This window comes from Hyla sarda, chromosome 11, assembly GCF_029499605.1.
Source record: "Hyla sarda isolate aHylSar1 chromosome 11, aHylSar1.hap1, whole genome shotgun sequence".
NCBI lineage: Eukaryota > Metazoa > Chordata > Amphibia > Anura > Hylidae > Hyla > Hyla sarda.
The window spans coordinates 8465293-8484536 of NC_079199.1; the positions used below are offsets into that span (position 1 = coordinate 8465293).

At 45.5% G+C, this 19244-nt stretch overlaps 1 protein-coding gene across 2 annotated transcripts; it reads right to left on the reverse strand.

The window, feature by feature from the left end:
* Positions 1-908: 908 nt before the first annotated feature.
* Positions 909-14596, reverse strand: LOC130295002 (dentin sialophosphoprotein-like). 2 transcript variants are annotated; one of them, XM_056545171.1, is made up of 3 exons: positions 13492-14596; positions 9392-9438; positions 909-1257 (listed from the first exon to the last, which is right to left on the reverse strand). In XM_056545171.1, the coding sequence occupies exons 1-3, from the start codon at positions 14054-14056 to the stop codon at positions 1129-1131; spliced, it is 741 nt and encodes a 246-aa protein (XP_056401146.1). In that variant the 5' UTR covers positions 14057-14596; the 3' UTR covers positions 909-1128. The 2 variants fall into 2 exon arrangements, 1 of the variants encoding a protein (XP_056401146.1); XR_008848658.1 differs by lacking the exons at positions 909-1257; positions 13492-14596 and adding an exon at positions 13280-13388 and having other exon boundaries at positions 8946-9438.
* Positions 14597-19244: the final 4648 nt, after the last annotated feature.

Sequence of the window (19244 nt, forward strand, 5' to 3'; positions counted from 1 at the left end):
CCTCCCCCTCCAGCTCTATCTGTATACTGCTGCTATCTCTATGGGATCAGGATATATAGTAGTTATACACCTCCCCCTCCAGCTCTATCTGTATACCGCTGCTGCTATCTCTGTGGGTTCAGGATATATAGTAGTTATACACCTGCCCTCCAGCTCTATCTGTATACTGCTGCTATCTCTATGGGATCAGGATATATAGTAGTTATACACCTCCCCCTCCAGCTCTATATGTATACTGCTGCTATCTCTATGGGATCAGGATATATAGTAGTTATACACCTCCCCTCCAGTTATATCTATGCACTACTGCTATCTCTATGGGATCAGGATATATATTAGTTATACACCTTCCCTCCAGCTCTATCTGTATACTGCTGCTGCTATCTCTATGGGATCAGGATATATAGTAGTTATACATCACCCCTCCAGCTCTATCTGTATATTGCTACTATCTCTATGGGATCAGGATATATAATAGTTATACACCTCCCCTCCAGCTCTCTCTGTATACTGCTGCTATCTCCGTGGGATCAGGATATATAGTAGTTATGCACCTCTTCTCCAGCTCTATCTGTATACTGCTGTTATCTCTATGGGATCAGGATATATAGTAGTTATATACCTCCCCTTCAGCTCTATCTGTATACTGCTGCTATCTCCATGGGATCATAATATATAGTAGTTACACACCTCCCCTCCGGCTCTCTGTATACTGCTTCTATCTCTATGGGATCAGAATATATAATAGTTATACTCCTCCCGTCCAGCTCTATCTGTATACTGCTGCTATCTCTATGGGATCAGGCTATATAGTAGATATACATCTCCCCTCCAGCTCTATCTGTATACTGCTGCTATCTCTATGGGATCAGGATATATAGTAGTTATAAACCTCCCCTCCAGCTCTATCTGTATACTGCTGCTATCTCTATGGGATCAGGATAAATAATAGATATACATCTCCCCTTCAGCTCATTTTCTGAATCTATAGGTGTTTTGGCTCTAACCATAAAGCGTGGTTTGTTGTGATGAGTAAGTTAATATACATATATGGTCCAAAGTGTTATCTTAGGTTTTATTTCTTTTACTATGTCGTTCCATTAGAAAGTATGAACAGAAAATCGTGTGTCAATCGTCCACCATAGGTAGGTTGGGTTTCCTATTCAGTAACACAGTGGTCTCCAAACTGTGGTTCTTCAACTGTTGCATAATTAAAACTACTTTCCGGTCATGCTGGGAGTTGTGGTCATGCAACACCTGGAAGGTAATAACAACAATGACATAGTGGATAAACAAAAGTAAAAAATAGTATTAGATAGTAATAAATCCCCTTTTCATTATACAATAATGTAATAACACGATCCAATCGATAATCTTTATTCCACATCCGAGTTCTCCGTCCTGCGTTTCATCCGGAGATGAATCGGATCCTTCCACTGGTAGATTAATTTTCCTAAGGAAGCGTCGCGCAGTTAAATCACATTTCCATATTCAGTCTAGTCTGCTCACCACATTTCACTAGGAAATTAGGGCGATGTACAGAGGCGGATGTACCAGCTAAAGGTTTAATGGGTTGTAATGCCTTAAACCTGGCATCTCATGGGATCTTATATGGGATTTTACTTTATAAAACCCGATTTACACAAGTATAATCCGGGTGCATTTTTGCAGGTTTGGTCCATAAGCAGCACCTGAACTGACAATATTAGGGTTTGTTCACATGGCGGAATGTCCATGCGTAATTCCACCAGAATATTCCAAACAGACTTTCCACAGTCTTCCAGTGTCTAATCCAGTGTTTTCCAACCAGGGCGCCTCCAGTTGTTGCAAAACTATAACTCCCAGCATGTCCAGACAGCCGAAGGCAGCAGTATACAGATAGAGCTGGAGGGGATGTGTATAACTATTATATATCCTGATCCCATGGAGATAGCAGCAGCAGTATACAGATAGAGCTGGAAGGGATGTGTATAACTACTATATATCGTGATCCCATAGAGATAGCAGCAGCAATATACAGATAGAGCTGGAGGGCAGGTGTATAACTATTATATATCCTGATCCCATAGAGATAGCAGCAGCAGTATACAGATAGAACTAGGATGGATCTAGTTCCAAGAAAGTCTGCAAACCTCGGACTGACCACTTTCTGTGACACGTTAAACACAGAGATTTACTGTGGGTCAGGATGGTGATCACATGACCCACTTGCAATAATGAAACAGATGATTGTAGCTGGAATGAATCAGATGGTGCTGTAGGACTCGTCATGGTAAGTGTGCATGATATTGGGAGGGAAAACCCAAAACCTGGAGCACTTCTTTAGGAACATTTTTACACTTGAAACGCGTTTTGTAACGTTTGTATCTAGCAATATTTTAATCGTTTGGAATTTTTGTACAATTTTTTTTGTCTATAGAACTGGATGGGAAGATATATATTTATTTAAACCGGACCTAAATATATTACGGGGAGATTGATCCAAACCTGTTCAGAAGAAAAGTTGCCCAGTTGCCCATAGCGACCAATCAGATCACTTCTTTCATTTTTGAAAAGGCCTCTAAAAAAATGAAAGAAGTGATCATTGGTTGCTATGGGCAACTGGTCATCATTTCCCCTGCACAGGTTTTGATAAATTTCCCCCATTGTCTATACATGCAAGGCTGCAGCTTGGTCTCGTGCTGTGACGGATATAAGTGTGGTGGCGGGGTGTGTAGTGCAGGGCAGATGTTGTTACCCTAGGGGCAGATGGCATTAACCTCTTGTATTCGTGACGCCAAGGTGTGGTTTAGCCTATAACCACCCGAAGGTATACCGCTATATCCTGGGCAAGGCACGGGGGCAATAAAGACTCCGATGCCAAGTTACGGATAACGGTAGCTTTACTGAGGGTAGACGGATGGTAAAGTCTATACAGTTAAGCCAGGACCCAAGGAGGTGACCAGGGACTCTGAGACATTAAGGGCTTGCTGGGACTTGTAGTAGGACTGGACAATTGGATGCAGACCACGCTGACTTGACAGATGACAGGGACTGACTTGACTCATAAAGCTGTGACTTTATCTTACATGACTTGATGGCGGCTGCAGGACTGGACTTTGAGGTCCCAACACTCTGGATACACACACTAGACAAGACTACACTGGACCTCAGCAGAAGAGAGAGAAGCTTCACCCAGGGCTTATATGGGGAGAAGAGCAGGGAGCCCATAGGTCACTCTTGGGATCACCTGGTCACTGGTACCTCCTGGGTAACAATCACATGACATATCACATGGTATAACTCTTAAAGCAACATTACATTTTCTAATACATTACAATGCAGACCATATTTACAAATGGGAAACAAGTGCAGGGGCCTTGGGGACACTGAAGGAGGCGCCTGACAGGACAGCAGGAGCAGGGGGTAACATCTCCTGTACTGGGCCATCACATAAGGACTTGGCCTGCCATGTGTTTATTAATGGGTCCGGTCTGCGGCTTCGCGGTCCAAGTCTGAAAACCGAAGCCAAGATCGGCTCCTGGGATACAGTTAATCTTTGTTTAAATAGAAGTAAAATTGGTTTTGGGAGTTAAACGAGCAATGGGAAAACCCATGACCTCTGTGACCTGAGGACTGTACCACATCTGTGTGCATGTGAGAGCCCGACCGCCGTCTACATGGGGGCCCGGCCGCATTACACGTGACATTTACCAATGATCATTGAGAGAATATTCACTGAAGGGAATCGTCCTCGTGTTTATGCCGTAAGTTACTTTTCTTATATTAACCCCTTAAAGGGTGTGCATTTTATTGTACATTGTACAATTTGTTTTTTTTCTCTGATGCATCTGTGTTCAGAGTCGTCCATCTGTAGTCAGCTGTTACTGTTGTGTACAGAGTGAAGAGAACCCCAAAACAGCTGTCCAAGACATAATCTGCATACACCTTTCCCATAGAGCAGTGTTTCCCTACCAGTGTGCCTCCAGCTGGTGCAAAACTACAACTCCCAGCATGCCCGGACAGCCATTGGCTGTCCGGGCATGCTGGGAGTTGTAGTTTTGCACCAGCTGGAGGCACACTGGTAGGGAAACACTGATTTATATTATAGTATTGTATAATGTGTAGAAAGGCTGTGTTTCCCAACCCATGTGCCTCCAGCTGTTGCACAACTACAACTCGGACAGCCATAGGCTTTTTATTTTTTTATTTTTTTAACAGTGAGTGTATATTTATAGGTCCAGGTCTGAGAAGAGGTAAAAACATAACTATTTGGAAGCATTGTTCTAATATTCCTTGTATGTGGATCAGATTTATAGAAGATGCATTAAAGTTTCACATTTAGAAAGAATTGGATCGTGTTGTGGGTTTTGTTTGGAGTACAATCCTTAAAGGATAGGGGATAAGTTTCAGATCGCGTGGGGTCCGACCACTTGGGACCCCCCGCGATCTCCCATATGGGCCCCGGCTCTTTAGCCAGATAGTGGGTGTCGACCAACGCACCAAGCGGCAGCTGACACGCCCCCTCAATACATCGCTATGGCAGAGCCGGAGATTGCCGAAGGCCACGTTCTGGCTCTCCCATAGAGTTGTATTGAGGGGGCGTGTCAGCCGCCGCTTCGTGCCATGGTCGACATGCTCCCCCTCCCGTGGACTGCCAGGGCCCCAAACAGCCCCACCATGCCTTACTGGTGGAGATCTCAATTCTGCCACCACCAGGGGTCCCCAAAGTGGGCTTCTATGGTTCCACTACTCCATTTATCCTATAGACCAGTATTCACCTAACTTGTGGCTCTCCAGTGGTTGCCCATCTACAACTCCAATGGCTGTTGGGGCATGACGGGAGTTGTAGTTTTACAACCACTCGAGAGCCACAAGTTGGAGATCACTAATATAGACTGACACAGATTAAAGGGGTACTCCGGAGGACAAAAAAAAAAAAAGTTTTCAAATCAGAAAGTTATACAGATTTGTAAATTACTTCTATTTAAAAATCTTAATCCTTCCGGTACTTATCAGCTGCTGTATGCTCCACAGGAAGTTGTGTGGTCCTTTCCAGTCTGACCACAGTGCTCTCTGCTGACACCTCTGTCCATGTCAGGAACTGTCCAGAGCATGAGAGGTTTACTATGGGGATTTGCTCCTGCTCTGGAAAGTTCCTGACACGGAAAGAGGTGTCAGCAGAGAGCACTGTGGTCAGACTGGAAAGAACTACACAACTTCCGGTGGGGCATAAAGCAATTGATAAGTACCAGAAGGATTAGGATTTGTAAATAGAAGTCATTTTCAGATCTGTATAGCTTTCCGGCACCAGTTGATTTGAAAACATATTTTTTCCCTCTGGAGTACCCCTTTAAACCTGCAGTGTCCAGGCTTCGTGTGAGGACTGCATACCGTTTACATGGCGTTACTTAGGAGAATAAACATCAGATGCGACCATCTGTCCTAATCCCCGGAGATTACAATGTATCTGCTCCTTGTATAATTAAGACATATTAGGGGCTTATACTGTGAGTAATGCGGTCAGTTTCCATATCTAATTCCTACTTTTACCTCCAGCAGTGTAAGACCCCGGAGTGGGGTGATGGTGCAACCTTTCTGAAGGCCGCCATGTGTTAACTTGAAGGGTCTGCAGTAATTGGGGGGGGGGGGGGGGATTGTGGACAAATTCATATTAATTGAGACTTGATGAAAATGTGTTTTCCATGATTTAACATTTAGGCTATGTTCACACAGCAGAATTTCCGAGCGCAATTCTGCCAGAATATTAAGTTTAGAAATTCTGCGAAATTTTCTGCACATTGAATTCAATTGGGATTAAGCTGTCCAATTCACATGGCAGAATTTCTGCTTTCTGGATTCTGCAAAAACATTGAAAATATCTTGAAAATATGCTAAATTCCAGACAGAATCCCATTAAAGGGGTACTCCACTGGAAAACATTTTTTAAAATCAACTGGTGCCAGAAAGTTAAACAGATTTGTAAATTACTTCTATTAAAAAAATCTTAATCCATTCCAGTACTTATCAGTTGCTGTATGATACACAGGAAGTTCTTTTCTTTTTGAATTTCCTTTCTGTCTGACCACAGTGCTCTCTGCTGACACCTTTGTCCATTTTAGGAACTGTCCCATAGAAAACCTCTGCTGCTCTGGACAGTTCCTAAAATGGACAGAGGTGTCAGCAGAGAGCACTGTGGTCAGGCAGAAAGGAAATTCAAAAAGAAAAGAACTTCCTGTGGATCATAACAGCAGCTGATAGGTACTGGAAGGATTAAGATATTTTAATAGAAGTAATTTACAAATCTGTTTAACATTCTGGCATCAGTTGATTTAAAAAAAAAAAAGTTTTCCAATGGCGTACCCCTTTAAAGTAATTTGGGCTGTAAATTTCAGCAAAATTCTGTGTTATGAGCACACAGAAATTCTGCTCAAATTTAGCAAAACTGCTCAAATTTCCCAGAAAGCTTTGCAGAATGCAATTTGAGCGGAATCACAGAATTTCTGCCGTATGAGCATAGTCTTAGGCTATGCTCACATGGTGGAATCTCTGCTATTTTTTGCAGTTTTGCTGAATTCCTGCAGAATTTCTGTGCTTTATAAACACAGATTCTGCTTGAATACAGATTCCCATTAACTTCAATCGGGCTCTCAACATAATTTCACAAAATTTAAAGACCTGTCTCATAATTTTTGCGGAATTTCCGCCGTTGAAATTCTGCTGTGTGAATTGGACAGTGGAATCTGTGCACAAATTCAGAATTTCCAAACTGAACTTTTTGGCGCAATTCAGCTCAAATCATAGCCTTAGATAGACATGCATGGTGTGATCTGTGGTGGTGTCCGTCCTCTGAGACCCCCACTTATCTCACACTCACTAATGTCCTATTCTAGGCCTTCCCGGATTAGTACCACACACAAAAAACGTCTAAAACCATGAGCTCCTGGACAGGATGAAATCTTGTATGCATGACTGTAGACCAGAGGATTCATTAATGGGTTTCCGGCTAATTCCTCTTCTCTGAAAACCCATTTGAAGTTCTTCGAGGATTTGTTCACACTTTGGAGTTATAATGGTCGATGTTGCTATGTCCTCTTGGGAGCATTCAATTGGATTATGCCTCGAAACCAGTGTTTTCCAACCAGGGTGCCTCCAGCTGTTGCAAATCTACAACTCCCAGCATGCCCGGACAGCCAACGGCTGTCCGGGCATCCTGGGAGTTGTAGTTTTGCAATAGCTGGAGGTACACTGGTAGGGAAACACTGATTTATGTTATAGTATTGTATAATGTGTATAAAGGCTTTGTTTTCCAACCAGGGTGCCCCCAGCTGTTGCAAAACTACAACTCCCATTATGCCCGGACAGCCTGTTTTCCAACCCGTGTACCTCCAGCTGTTGCACAACTACAACTCAGACAGCCATAGGCTTTTTTTTTTTTTTTTTCTTTCAACAGTGAGTGTATATTTAAAGGTCCAGGTCTGGGAAGAAGTAAAAAACGTAACTATTTGGAAGCAAAGTTTAGTTACCTAGATTACTCATTCAATAACCTTTGTACATTCTGGCTAAAAGATAAGAATGCCAAACAGAGGACACCCCTCTATATCTACACTTAATTCCCTAATATGATATATGAAAATGGACAGCCCCTTTAATCAGTGGTGTACCTACCATGGGGCACTGAACTGCTTGACTTGTAAACAGGAAGAGCCCCCTGTAAACATATTTATTCTGCTCCAAGAGTCCAATAATATATATATGTTCAGTTCAATTCTATCTGTACAAATCCATAGACAGTAAGCTCCCCCTAGAGGTGGCTACATGAAGGTAGAATTCTAAAATCTATTAATCAGCACTATATATTTTAGACCAGTGATTCCCAACCGGGAACCCCGGGTACCGTCAGGCCCTGCCCGGGGTACCGTGATGTTCCTGCAATTTTTTTTAAAATCTCCCGCCGCGGCATGTGTTCCTGTGAATCATGGCGGCGCAGGGGGGGGGGGGGGGGGGGGGAGGGAAGTCTTCTTGCGCATTGCGTTTACGTGTGCACTGCGCACACAGCATCCCCCTCCCCCTGTGGCACTGTGAGTGAGTCACAGGTGAGCAGGGGATAAATATGAATGTGAATGGGGATGGTGCGCAGGCCCCCCCCCGGATCAGCTTCCACAGAAGAAAAACAGCTCAGCTTAATTAAGGTAATGCACCCTTTCCCCTCTGTCACCCCTGTCCACCCCCCTTTGTCACGCCTCTGTTGCCCCCTTTCACTCTTGTCCACTTTCCTGTCATCCATGTCTGCCCCTGTCACCCATTTTCCCCACTCTCCAGTTTTCACCCCCTATCACCAATTTCCAACCACTATTCACCCCTCTGTCCCTTTCTCACCCCTGTCCACCCCCTCTGTTACCACCTTGTTACTCCTGTCCACCCCTCTTTCACCCCATCACCCATGTACACTCTTCTACAACCATCTGTCACATGTACACCCCTCTGTCACCCCTTACACCTCCCTGTCACCCATGTACACCCCTCTGTCACCATCTACGACCCCCTGTCACCCATGTACACCCCTCTGTCACCCTTTACGACCCCCTGTCACCCATGTACACCCCTCTGTCACCCTTTACGACCCCCTGTCACCCATGTACACTCTTCTACAACCATCTGTCACCCATGTTCACCCCTCTGTTTAACCAACAATAGGGGGCAATACGAATTTTCTGATTATTACAGTGTTAATGTTCACCCCCCCCCCCCAGCTTATTCTACACCCAGAGGACACTAAAGCCCATTCTACTCCTCAGATAATGCGGCTCCTGTTAAGTGAGAAGTTTCCAATCTAGTAAATGAGCCCATACATCTGGGAAATATTATATTACCTCTTAGACATTGCAAGAATATATAATGATGTTATAATTACCTTTGTGTAATGGGAAGATCCTGACAGGTTGTGATAAGTATGTGAATATATTATTTGTATTACTGCCTGTAATGATGTCGAGGCAAAAAGCTAATAGTTTATTGTACTTGTGGTCAACCTGTGGCTTTCTAGCTGTTGCAAAACTACAAGTCCCAGCATACCCAGACATCCATTGGCTGGAGACCCACAGGATGGACATCACTGCTTTTAATGTACAATTTACATCATTTGAATGTTCTCTATATGTTTATGGTTATAGCTTCTATAGGGACTCTATGGAGTGAGTGTTGGTGGGTCCTCAACTCAGATCTGTATCCCTTGCTTGCACTACCAGGTAAATCTCACATGATACAGATTCATACAGCAGACAATAAGTTCTATTCCAGGTGTCTAAATCCTTAAGCAGTTTGCTCCACCTAGTGGTGACCGCATGCAGACAGAATTATTATATCCTTTATTATGTGAGAAAAACAAAACCCACAACTCTCCACTCCTTACTATAGGTGGGCTATAACAGCAGATGACAAGCTCCAGCGCCATTGCATCTAAGGGGAAACAGAAATGTCAAGTCAGATAAAACCATATCCCTTTGTAGAAACATGGCCTAGTCAGACAAATCCAGATCTCTATAGAAAAACATTGCCAGATGGATCAGATCTCTGTGAAGAAACATGCCCTGGTCAGATGGATCCAGATCTCTATAGAGAAACATGACCTGGTCAGATGGATCCAGATCTCTATAGAGAAACATGGCCTGGTAAGATGGATCCAGATCTCTATAGAGAAACATGGCCTGGTCAGATGGATCCAGATCTCTATAGAGAAACATGACCTGGTCAGATGGATCCAGATCTCTATAGAGAAACATGACCTGGTGAGATGGATCCAGATCTCTATAGAGAAACATGGCCTGGTAAGATGGATCCAGATGTCTATAGAGAAACATGGCCTGGTCAGATGGATCCAGATCTCTATAGAGAAACATGTCCTGGTCAGATGGATCCAGATCTCTATAGAGAAACATGGCCTGGTCAGATGGACCCAGATCTATATAGAGAAACATGGCCTGGTCAGATGGATCCAGATCTATATAGAGAAACATGGCCTGGTCAGATGGATCCAGATCTCTGTGGAGAAACATGTCCTGGTCAGATGGATCCAGATCTCTATAGAGAAACATGGCCTGGTCAGATGGATCCAGATCTATATAGAGAAACATGGCCTGGTCAGATGGATCCAGATCTATATAGAGAAACATGGTCTGGTCAGATGGATCCAGAACTATATAGAGAAACATGTCCTGGTCAGATGGACCCAGATCTCTGTGGAGAAACATGACCTGGTCAGATGGATCCAGATCTATGTAGAGAAACATGGCCTGGACAGATGGATCCAGATCTATATAGAGAAACAATAGAGAAACATGACCTGGTCAGATGGATCCACATCTCTGAAGAAACCTGGCCTGGTCAGATGGATCCAGATCTCTATAGAGAAACATGACTTGGTCAAATGGATCCAGATCTTTGTGGAGAAACATGGCCTGGTCAGATGGATCCAGATCTCTAAAGAGAAACAAGGCCTGGTCAGATGGATCCAGATCTCTATAGAGAATCATGGCCTGGTCAGATGGATCCAGATCTCTATAGCACTTTACTGATGGGGTGCAAAATTTGGCAAAAACAGCATGAATCAATGAGTCCTTTTTGTCTGGTGTGAACAGAACTGTTCAGGATGATGGAGAAGGTGTAATGTGCGAGGAATGTTCTCTTGGCATACACTGGCTCCTCTGATACCTATGGACAATAGATCTTATCTAAAAATTGTGACCGCTGAAGACTGTCAGATGGACATTGTTCCAAGGCCTTCATAGTCCCCAGATATTAATCCCATAGACATCTCTGGGACAAGGTGGAAGGGGCTGTTCAGAGCACGTCAGGACGACCACCTCATGTACGGCTATTGTGAGAAATGATCTTGTGCACACGGGCCGGTATTTCTGCAGACCTCACCTGGTGGGTTCTCCATGCACAGACCTGGTGGTGGATTTATGCACAAATATAGCAGTCAATATGAAAACGCAGAGCTGCAGTGTATAGTATGGGGGACGAAGAGGGCAGCAGCCTGTACCTAAATTGCCACCGCTGATCATGGCTGTGCAGCAGAGCTGATATAGTGCCAGCATTGGGGAAAAATAATCAGGTCTAAACGCACAGCTGGACATTGTAGATGTAGACATGCAGATTCCTATCTCTTATTATGGGAGCCGGCCCCTGTAATTTGACAATATTCACATTTTATGATTCCCTGTATCATGATTTATGTGAAATTGAATCTGTTGGGATACAAAGTTCAGTTGTCTTCTTATCACCTCAAGTCACACCCCCAGCAAGCAAACACAGAAGAAATAATTCCCACATGATTGTGTCTAAGGAAGTATTTCCCAACTAGTGTCCCTCCAGCTGTTGCAAAACTACAACCCCCAGCATGCTTGGGTAGCCAATGGTTGTCCGGGCATGCTGGGAGTTGTAGTTTTACAACAGTTAAAGGCGCCCAGGTTGGGAAACACTGTTGGGAAAATTCTGTTGAAATTTGGGTAAAATTTGTATCCGGTCTAGATGACCCTCAGTGGGGTTTAGCATGGGCAATTTGACCGGTCTGCCCCATACTTAGCAAGTGTATCTGACTCCCTCTATCATAGCCAGAAGGAAGTTTTTCAGCAATTTGCTTTACAGCTGTTCTTCTGTGGGATTGGACCAGAAGGGCTAGTCTTCACCCCAATACACATCAATGATCCTTGGGCGCTCATGACCCTGTCCCCAGTCACCAGTTGTCCATGCTTGGACACTTTTGGTCAGTATAAACCACTAACTACTAGGGACACCCCACAAGACCGGCCGTTCTGGAGATGATCTGGCCCAGACACATTTAAATGGCACAGTCATTTGAGAAAACTTTGCATAGATCAATAATAGGGAATATAAGAAACTTTGTAATATATCTTATTAGACAAAAATGGTTCTTCCTCCTGTTATGAAGCTTCTTCCCTCTCCTGTGAGACTGTATTCCACTTAGCACAGCTTTGTCCTGTGTCTGCAAGTCTATGGAGGGGAAGGAAGCAGCTCCCGCCTACCAACTCTGGGAGAACTGAAAATTATAGATTAAGCCTGCAGAGCAGAAATATGAAAAATACCATATACAAGTTATAATGGCCAGAAATAGTGCTGCTCCTCGTGTACACAGGGCAGTGCATCCTAAAAAGTCGCCTGAAATGAAAGGTTCTCTTTAACTTTTTTAGTGTGATTTCACACAAAAATGTAATACATTTCCTGAATTGTACCTTAAATAAAACAATTTCTCTTCAATCTGGAAGAAATATCAAATTCTAGAAAAATATGTCTGGTATTTCCTATCGTTACATTATTTATACATTCTTGTCATGTATTTCTTGGGACGTGCAATTTTGCAGTCACCGGTCATGTAGAGGTACTAAATAACATATACAGTATAGCGGCGTATGTTGCATCTTGTTTACAGCGTTTCGCTGTATTTACCCTATTGAACTCTTATACATTTTGTCATGGTATAACCACAGATTCAAATTTATTTCATTGTGATTTAATGTAATGGGCCAACACAGAATGGTCCATCATTTTGATGTAGGGGAGAAATATTATGTGGATTTCAAAACTATTTACAAATAAAAATCTGAAAAATGTTGAGTGCATATGTATTCACCCCCTTTACTGTAAAACACCACATTTTGGGGATACAACAGCCGGTTCCAGCAAGAGAATGTAAAAAATGTCTGCTGCCATATCTATGCTGCACATCATTCATTTAAATAATTTTTTTTAACAGTATCAGTTTTATTGCCATACCACAGTTTTCAGTCCAGCAACAAAACCGGATACAGTCTAAAAAAATGAGCCGACCGGATCTGATTCTGTCCAACGCATTCAAATGAATGGGTTGAGAGACAGGTCCGGTGGGTATACGGCAGCAGAGGGTTTTGAAATTCTTCTGCCGTAACCCCAAAATGTAGCGTGAATGCACCCTAACAGAGATTTGGTGCTATCAATCGCCTTCACAAGTCACAGGAATAGTAAATAGGCTTTACCTGTCTGCCCTTTAATCTCAGAGCAAATACACCTGTTTCGTAAAGGCTTCAGAGTTTGTTGCAGAGCATTACTGAACAAAAGGCTGCATGAAGACCCATTGGAGTGAATACTTTTCTAGCCAAGAGATGTCAACTTTTTATGATGTTTTCACAATAAAAGATATTCAAAGTACTATGCATGTTGTGCTGATAAAATGGTAAGTCTATTTGAATTACAGTTTGTAACAGTAGCAAAATGGGGGGTGAATACTTGCAAGGCAATGTACCTGTACCAGTTTGTATTACAGCTCATATTCCAGAAAAGGAAATAATCATAATGATTTTCTGATCTGGTCATCATCTCTGATTTCCAGAAAGATATTCCTTAAATTAAACCCTTAGACTCTGCTTGACCTTTTAATCAATGGCACTACAGTATTTGTATCTTATGTTGCATTTATACAGAGACAAAAACTGTCTTTATTGGTACAAAACTCACTTATGGTAGAAAGCTTGTCTGTCATGTGACTGTAGCTGTTGGGGCTGTTGGTAAGGGTGCTGGAACTGTTGCGGCTGTCGGTAAGGGTGCTGGAACTGTTGCAGTTGTCGATAAGGGTGCTGGAGCTGTTGCGGCTGTCGGTAAGGGTGCTGGAACTGTTGCAGTTGTCGATAAGGGTGCTGGAGCTGTTGCGGCTGTCGGTAAGGGTACTTGAGCTGTTGCAGCTGTCGGTAAGGGTGCTTGAGCTGTTGCAGCTGTCGGTAAGGGTACTTGAGCTGTTGCAGCTGTCGGTAAGGGTGCTTGAGCTGTTGCGGCTGTTGGTAAGGGTGCTTGAGCTGTTGCGGCTGTTGATAAGGGTGCTGGAGCTATTGCGGCTGTCAGTGATCGGGTTGGCGCTTTTTTGACTGTTGGTTATCGGGCTGGTGATAGTGTGGCTGTTAGCGATGGAATTGGCATTTTTTTTAGCTGTGGGTGATGGGGATGGAGCTGTTTCGACTATTGGCAATAGGGTTGGAACCCTTTTGGCTGTTGGCGATGGAGTGGGAGATGTTGCAGCTATTGGCATTGGGGCTGTTGCTTTTTTTTGCTGTTATGGGGCTGGACCTATAGTGGTTGTTGGCAATGGGGCTGGTGCTTTTTTGGTTGATGTGGCTGGAGCTGTTGTGGCTGTTGGTGATGCAGATGGAGCTTTTCTTTGCTTCTGATGGGGCTGACATTTTTGTTGGCAGTCAGTTAGGGGGTTGGCAGATTTATTTATACACTTCTTGCTGGTTTAAAGGGGATTCCCTACTTTTCCTCTATACAATAAGCATTTGTGGTGGCCCAGTACAAGAGTTGCACCCCTGTACTCTTGCTGCCCTGTCAGGCAGACTCCATTCAGTTACCCCTGGGCCCCTCCTGTACCTATGTTCGGTGAATAGTGTTCAGTGTCTATGATAATTAATGTATGGGCATGCTGGGAGTTGTAGTTTTGCAACAACTAGAGGTCCATAGTTTGGAAACCACTGGTCTAAATGGTCTCAAAATGATTTCCAAATGGTCTTTAAATGATCTCCAGCTGTTTCATACTTACAACCCTCTGACAGCCTGTAGTGATCAAAGCATGATGGGAGTTGCAGTTACACAATAATTGGACTAAGACAAGATGGAGACCACTGCCCTAGAGGACCTATACCTCTTCTATATATATATATATATATATATATATATATATATATATATATATATTTCACAGGGTAGTGGCAAAAGTTCCCCTTGAGCAGATAACTGGACAACTTTATTGGTACTTGGCTATGATGAATGGAGAATTCTGAATCAGATAATTTTAAAATAAAATAAAATGCAAAAAGTATTAAGTACTTAAAAAAAGTAAAATGCAGCGAACATGACCAAGGAGCGTGAGAAACATGAGGGACAGGGGTTACTGGCAGGCAAAAAAAAGAACATTCACAGACATTTTAACTGCGCCTTAAGCCCTTTTATTTATATCCATGTGATAATGGCAGAAGAGCAACTGTTACGCCTAGCGCTCCGGGTCCCCGCTCCTCCCCGGAGCGCTCACGGCGTCTTTCTCCCTGCAGCGCCCCGGTCAGTCCCGCTGACCGGGAGCGCTGCACTGTCATGGCCGTCGGGGATGCGATTCGCACAGCGGGACGCGCCCGCTCGCGAATCGCATCCCAGGTCACTTACCCGTCCCGGTCCCCTGCTGTCTTGTGCTGGCGCGCGCGGCTCCGCTCTCTAGGGCGCGCGCGCGCCAGCTCTCTGAGACTTAAAGGGCCAGTGCACCAATGATTGGTGCCTGGCCCAATTAGCTTAATTGGCTTCCATCTGCTCCCTGGCTATAACTGATCTCCTCCCTTGCACTCCCTTGCCGGATCTTGTTGCCTTGTGCCAGTGAAAGCGTTTAGTGTGTCCAAAGCCTGTGTACCTGAACTTCTGCTACCCATCCTGACTACGAACCTTGCCGCCTGCCCCCGACCTTCTGCTACGTCTGACCTTGCCTCTGCCTAGTCCTTCTGTCCCACGCCTTCTCAGCAGTCAGCGAGGTTGAGCCGTTGCTAGTGGATACAACCTGGTTGCTACTGCCGCAGCAAGACCATCCCGCTTTGCGGCGGGCTCTGGTGAAAACCAGTAGCCTCTTAGAACCGGTCCACTAGCACGGTCCACGCCAATCCCTCGCTGACACAGCGGATCCACTACCCGTAAGCCGAATCGTGACAGTAGATCCGGCCATGGATCCCGCTGAGGTGCCGCTGCCAAGTCTCGCTGACCTTACCACGGTGGTCGCTCAGCAATCGCAGCAAATTGCCCAACAAGGACAGCAGCTGTCGCAGTTGACCGCCACGTTACAGCAACTTCTGCCTCTGCTACAGCAGCAACCATCTCCTCCGCCAGCTCCTGCACCTCCTCCGCAGCGAGTGGCCGCTCCTAGCCTCCGCTTGTCCCTGCCGGACAAATTTGATGGGGACTCTAAACTCTGCCGTGGATTTTTGTCTCAGTGTTCCCTGCATATGGAGATGTTGTCGGACTTGTTTCCTACAGAACGGTCTAAGGTGGCGTTTGTAGTAAGCCTTCTTTCAGGAAAGGCCTTGTCTTGGGCCACACCGCTCTGGGACCGCAATGATCCTGCCACAGCCTCAGTCCAGTCCTTTTTCGCTGAAGTCCGGAGTGTCTTCGAGGAGCCAGCCCGAGCTTCTTCTGCCGAGACTGCCCTGTTGAACCTGGTCCAGGGTAATTCTTCAGTGGGCGAGTACGCCATCCAATTTCGTACTCTTGCTTCCGAGTTATCATGGAATAACGAGTCTCTCTGCGCGACCTTTAAAAAAGGCCTATCCAGTCGCATCAAGGATGTGCTGGCCGCACGAGAGATTCCTGCCAACCTGCAAGAACTCATCCATTTGGCTACCCGCATTGACATGCGTTTTTCTGAGCGACACCAAGAGCTCCGCCAGGAAAAAGACTTAGATCTCTGGGCACCTCTCCCACAGTATCCGTTGCAATCTACGCCTGGGCCTCCCGCCGAGGAGGCCATGCAAGTGGATAGGTCTCGCCTGACCCAGGAAGAGAGGAATCGCCGTAGGGAAGAAAATCTCTGTCTTTACTGTGCCAGTACCGAGCATTTCTTGGTGGATTGCCCTATCCGCCCTCCACGTCTCACGGTGCCCGTGCGGATTTCTCCTTCAGCCAACTCCTCCCTCTCAGCTGTGGCCTGCTTGGACTCCGGTGCCTCTGGAAATTTTATTTTGGAGTCGTTTGTTAATAAATTCCGCATCCCGGTGACCCGTCTCGTCAAGCCGCTCTACATTTCCGCGGTCAATGGAGTCAGACTGGATTGCACCGTGCGTTACCGCACAGAACCCCTCCTGATGTGTATTGGACCCCACCACGAAAGGATTGAGCTCTTCGTTCTCCCCAATTGTACCTCTGAGGTCCTCCTCGGTCTGCCGTGGCTCCGGCTTCATTCTCCCACCCTTGATTGGACCACCGGGGAGATCAAGAACTGGGACTCTGCCTGCCTTAGGAAGTGCCTCTCCCCCCCTCCCAGTCCCGTCAGGCAAGCCTCTGTGCCTCCTCATGGCTCCCGTCCTTGTGTCACCCTGCCCCGTGCCAAGCTTCACCCTCTGCCCTCCCTCCCCATTCCTACTCCTGCTGCACTGCCTGCCGTTGAGGAAACCCTCCATTCTTTCCCGGTGTCCTCATCCCAGGGGAGGCAGTTACCGGACAAAAAAAAGGGGAGACCTAAGGGGGGGGTACTGTTACGCCTAGCGCTCCGGGTCCCCGCTCCTCCCCGGAGCGCTCACGGCGTCTTTCTCCCTGCAGCGCCCCGGTCAGTCCCGCTGACCGGGAGCGCTGCACTGTCATGGCCGTCGGGGATGCGATTCGCACAGCGGGACGCGCCCGCTCGCGAATCGCATCCCAGGTCACTTACCCGTCCCGGTCCCCTGCTGTCTTGTGCTGGCGCGCGCGGCTCCGCTCTCTAGGGCGCGCGCGCGCCAGCTCTCTGAGACTTAAAGGGCCAGTGCACCAATGATTGGTGCCTGGCCCAATTAGCTTAATTGGCTTCCATCTGCTCCCTGGCTATAACTGATCTCCTCCCTTGCACTCCCTTGCCGGATCTTGTTGCCTTGTGCCAGTGAAAGCGTTTAGTGTGTCCAAAGCCTGTGTACCTGAACTTCTGCTACCCATCCTGACTACGAACCTTGCCGCCTGCCCCCGACCTTCTGCTACGTCTGACCTTGCCTCTGCCTAGTCCTTCTGTCCCACGCCTTCTCAGCAGTCAGCGAGGTTGAGCCGTTGCTAGTGGATACAACCTGGTTGCTACTGCCGCAGCAAGACCATCCCGCTTTGCGGCGGGCTCTGGTGAAAACCAGTAGCCTCTTAGAACCGGTCCACTAGCACGGTCCACGCCAATCCCTCGCTGACACAGCGGATCCACTACCCGTAAGCCGAATCGTGACAGCAACTTTGTGATGGTACTTGTGCCCACACTTTAGAGGAAAGCAAAATATGGTTATTTATAACTATTAGGTAAAATAATTACTTAAAGAGGTTGTCTAGCAAAAGAAAAGAAACAAAATAATAAAGCAACTTGATAATATCGTGTTACTATACAAAGTGAACAGATCATTTTTGCTTTGACAACACGTGACTGAGAAAAGAGCTCCTGTCCCACCTCCCAACTGCCCTCTTGTCAACATTGGACCAGACCAGTGATGTGAAGGGGGGCGGGGAGCTGGTATTACTGCTCATTAGATCTAAAGGAGTTATCCAGGAATACAAGAAAAAACGCTCCCAGTCTCTCTCCAGGTGGGGTGCGGTTCTGCAGCTTAGTTCCATTGAAGTGAATAGAGCCAAGTTGTAATACCACACACAACTTGGGGACAGACAGGGAGCAGATTTTGAAAGAAATTTGCTGTTTTTCTATTCCTGGATAACCCCTTTAGGTCTCATTAGATAAGGCAGCAGGCGGAAATACTGTGACTGAAAATGGCTTCCTGCTGCCTTATCTAATGAGTCATAACTCGAATGAGCAATAGGAGGAACTTCTCTCCATGACTTGATGTCACAGCTTACAGGAATAAACCCACCATCTGTTCACTATGGATAAATAACATTATATTAGTAAGTTGCTTAATTATACAGTTTGACATCATACACAGGTTTTCTCTTTTGCCGGACAAGCTCTTTTAATACGGATGTAATTTGAAATATGGGTCTTTTTACACTGGTTCTTATTCCGTGCTCATTTGTTTCCTTTATTTGACTGCAGCTGTTTGTGCTCCAGAGATTCTCTTCACAGGACAGGACGTTGAAACCAGTCATTCTGTCACCCTCCTGAATACTTTCTAATAGCTATTTGCTATGGTATGCTTCTGTGTCTTTAAAACCAGCAGGCATGGTAGATTAAAGGGGTTATCCAGGAGCAAACTTTTTTTTTTTATATCAACTGGCTCCAGAAAGTTAAACAGATTTGTAAAGTACTTCTATTTAAAAAATCTTAATCCTTTCAGTACTTATGAGCGGCTGAAGTTGAGTTGTTCTTTTCTGTCTATGTGCTCTCTGATGACACGTGTCTGGGGAACAGGCCAGTTTAGAAGCAAATCCCCATAGCAAACCTCTTCTACTCTGTGCAGTTCCCGAGACAAGCAGAGATGTCAGCAGAGAGCTTTTGAGGTTTGGTTGATGGGTTCCCAGCTGTTGGACCCCAGCTGTATCCTTTGGCTAGAGCAGTGTTTTCCAACCAGGGCACCTCC

What these genes read in the sequence shown, in the direction of transcription:
- LOC130295002 (XM_056545171.1), bottom strand. Translation starts at nt 14,056, where the DNA reads ATGCCAATAGCTGCAACATCTCCCACTCCATCGCCAACAGCCAAAAGG. An exon ending in AGACAAGCTTTCTACCATAA is followed by an intron (nt 9,439 to 13,491) that starts GTGAGTTTTGTA and finishes GTTTCCCCTTAG; the next exon opens with ATGCAATGGCGCTGGAGCTT. An exon ending in GCTGTTATAGCCCACCTATA is followed by an intron (nt 1,258 to 9,391) that starts GTAAGGAGTGGA and finishes ATTACCTTCCAG; the next exon opens with GTGTTGCATGACCACAACTC.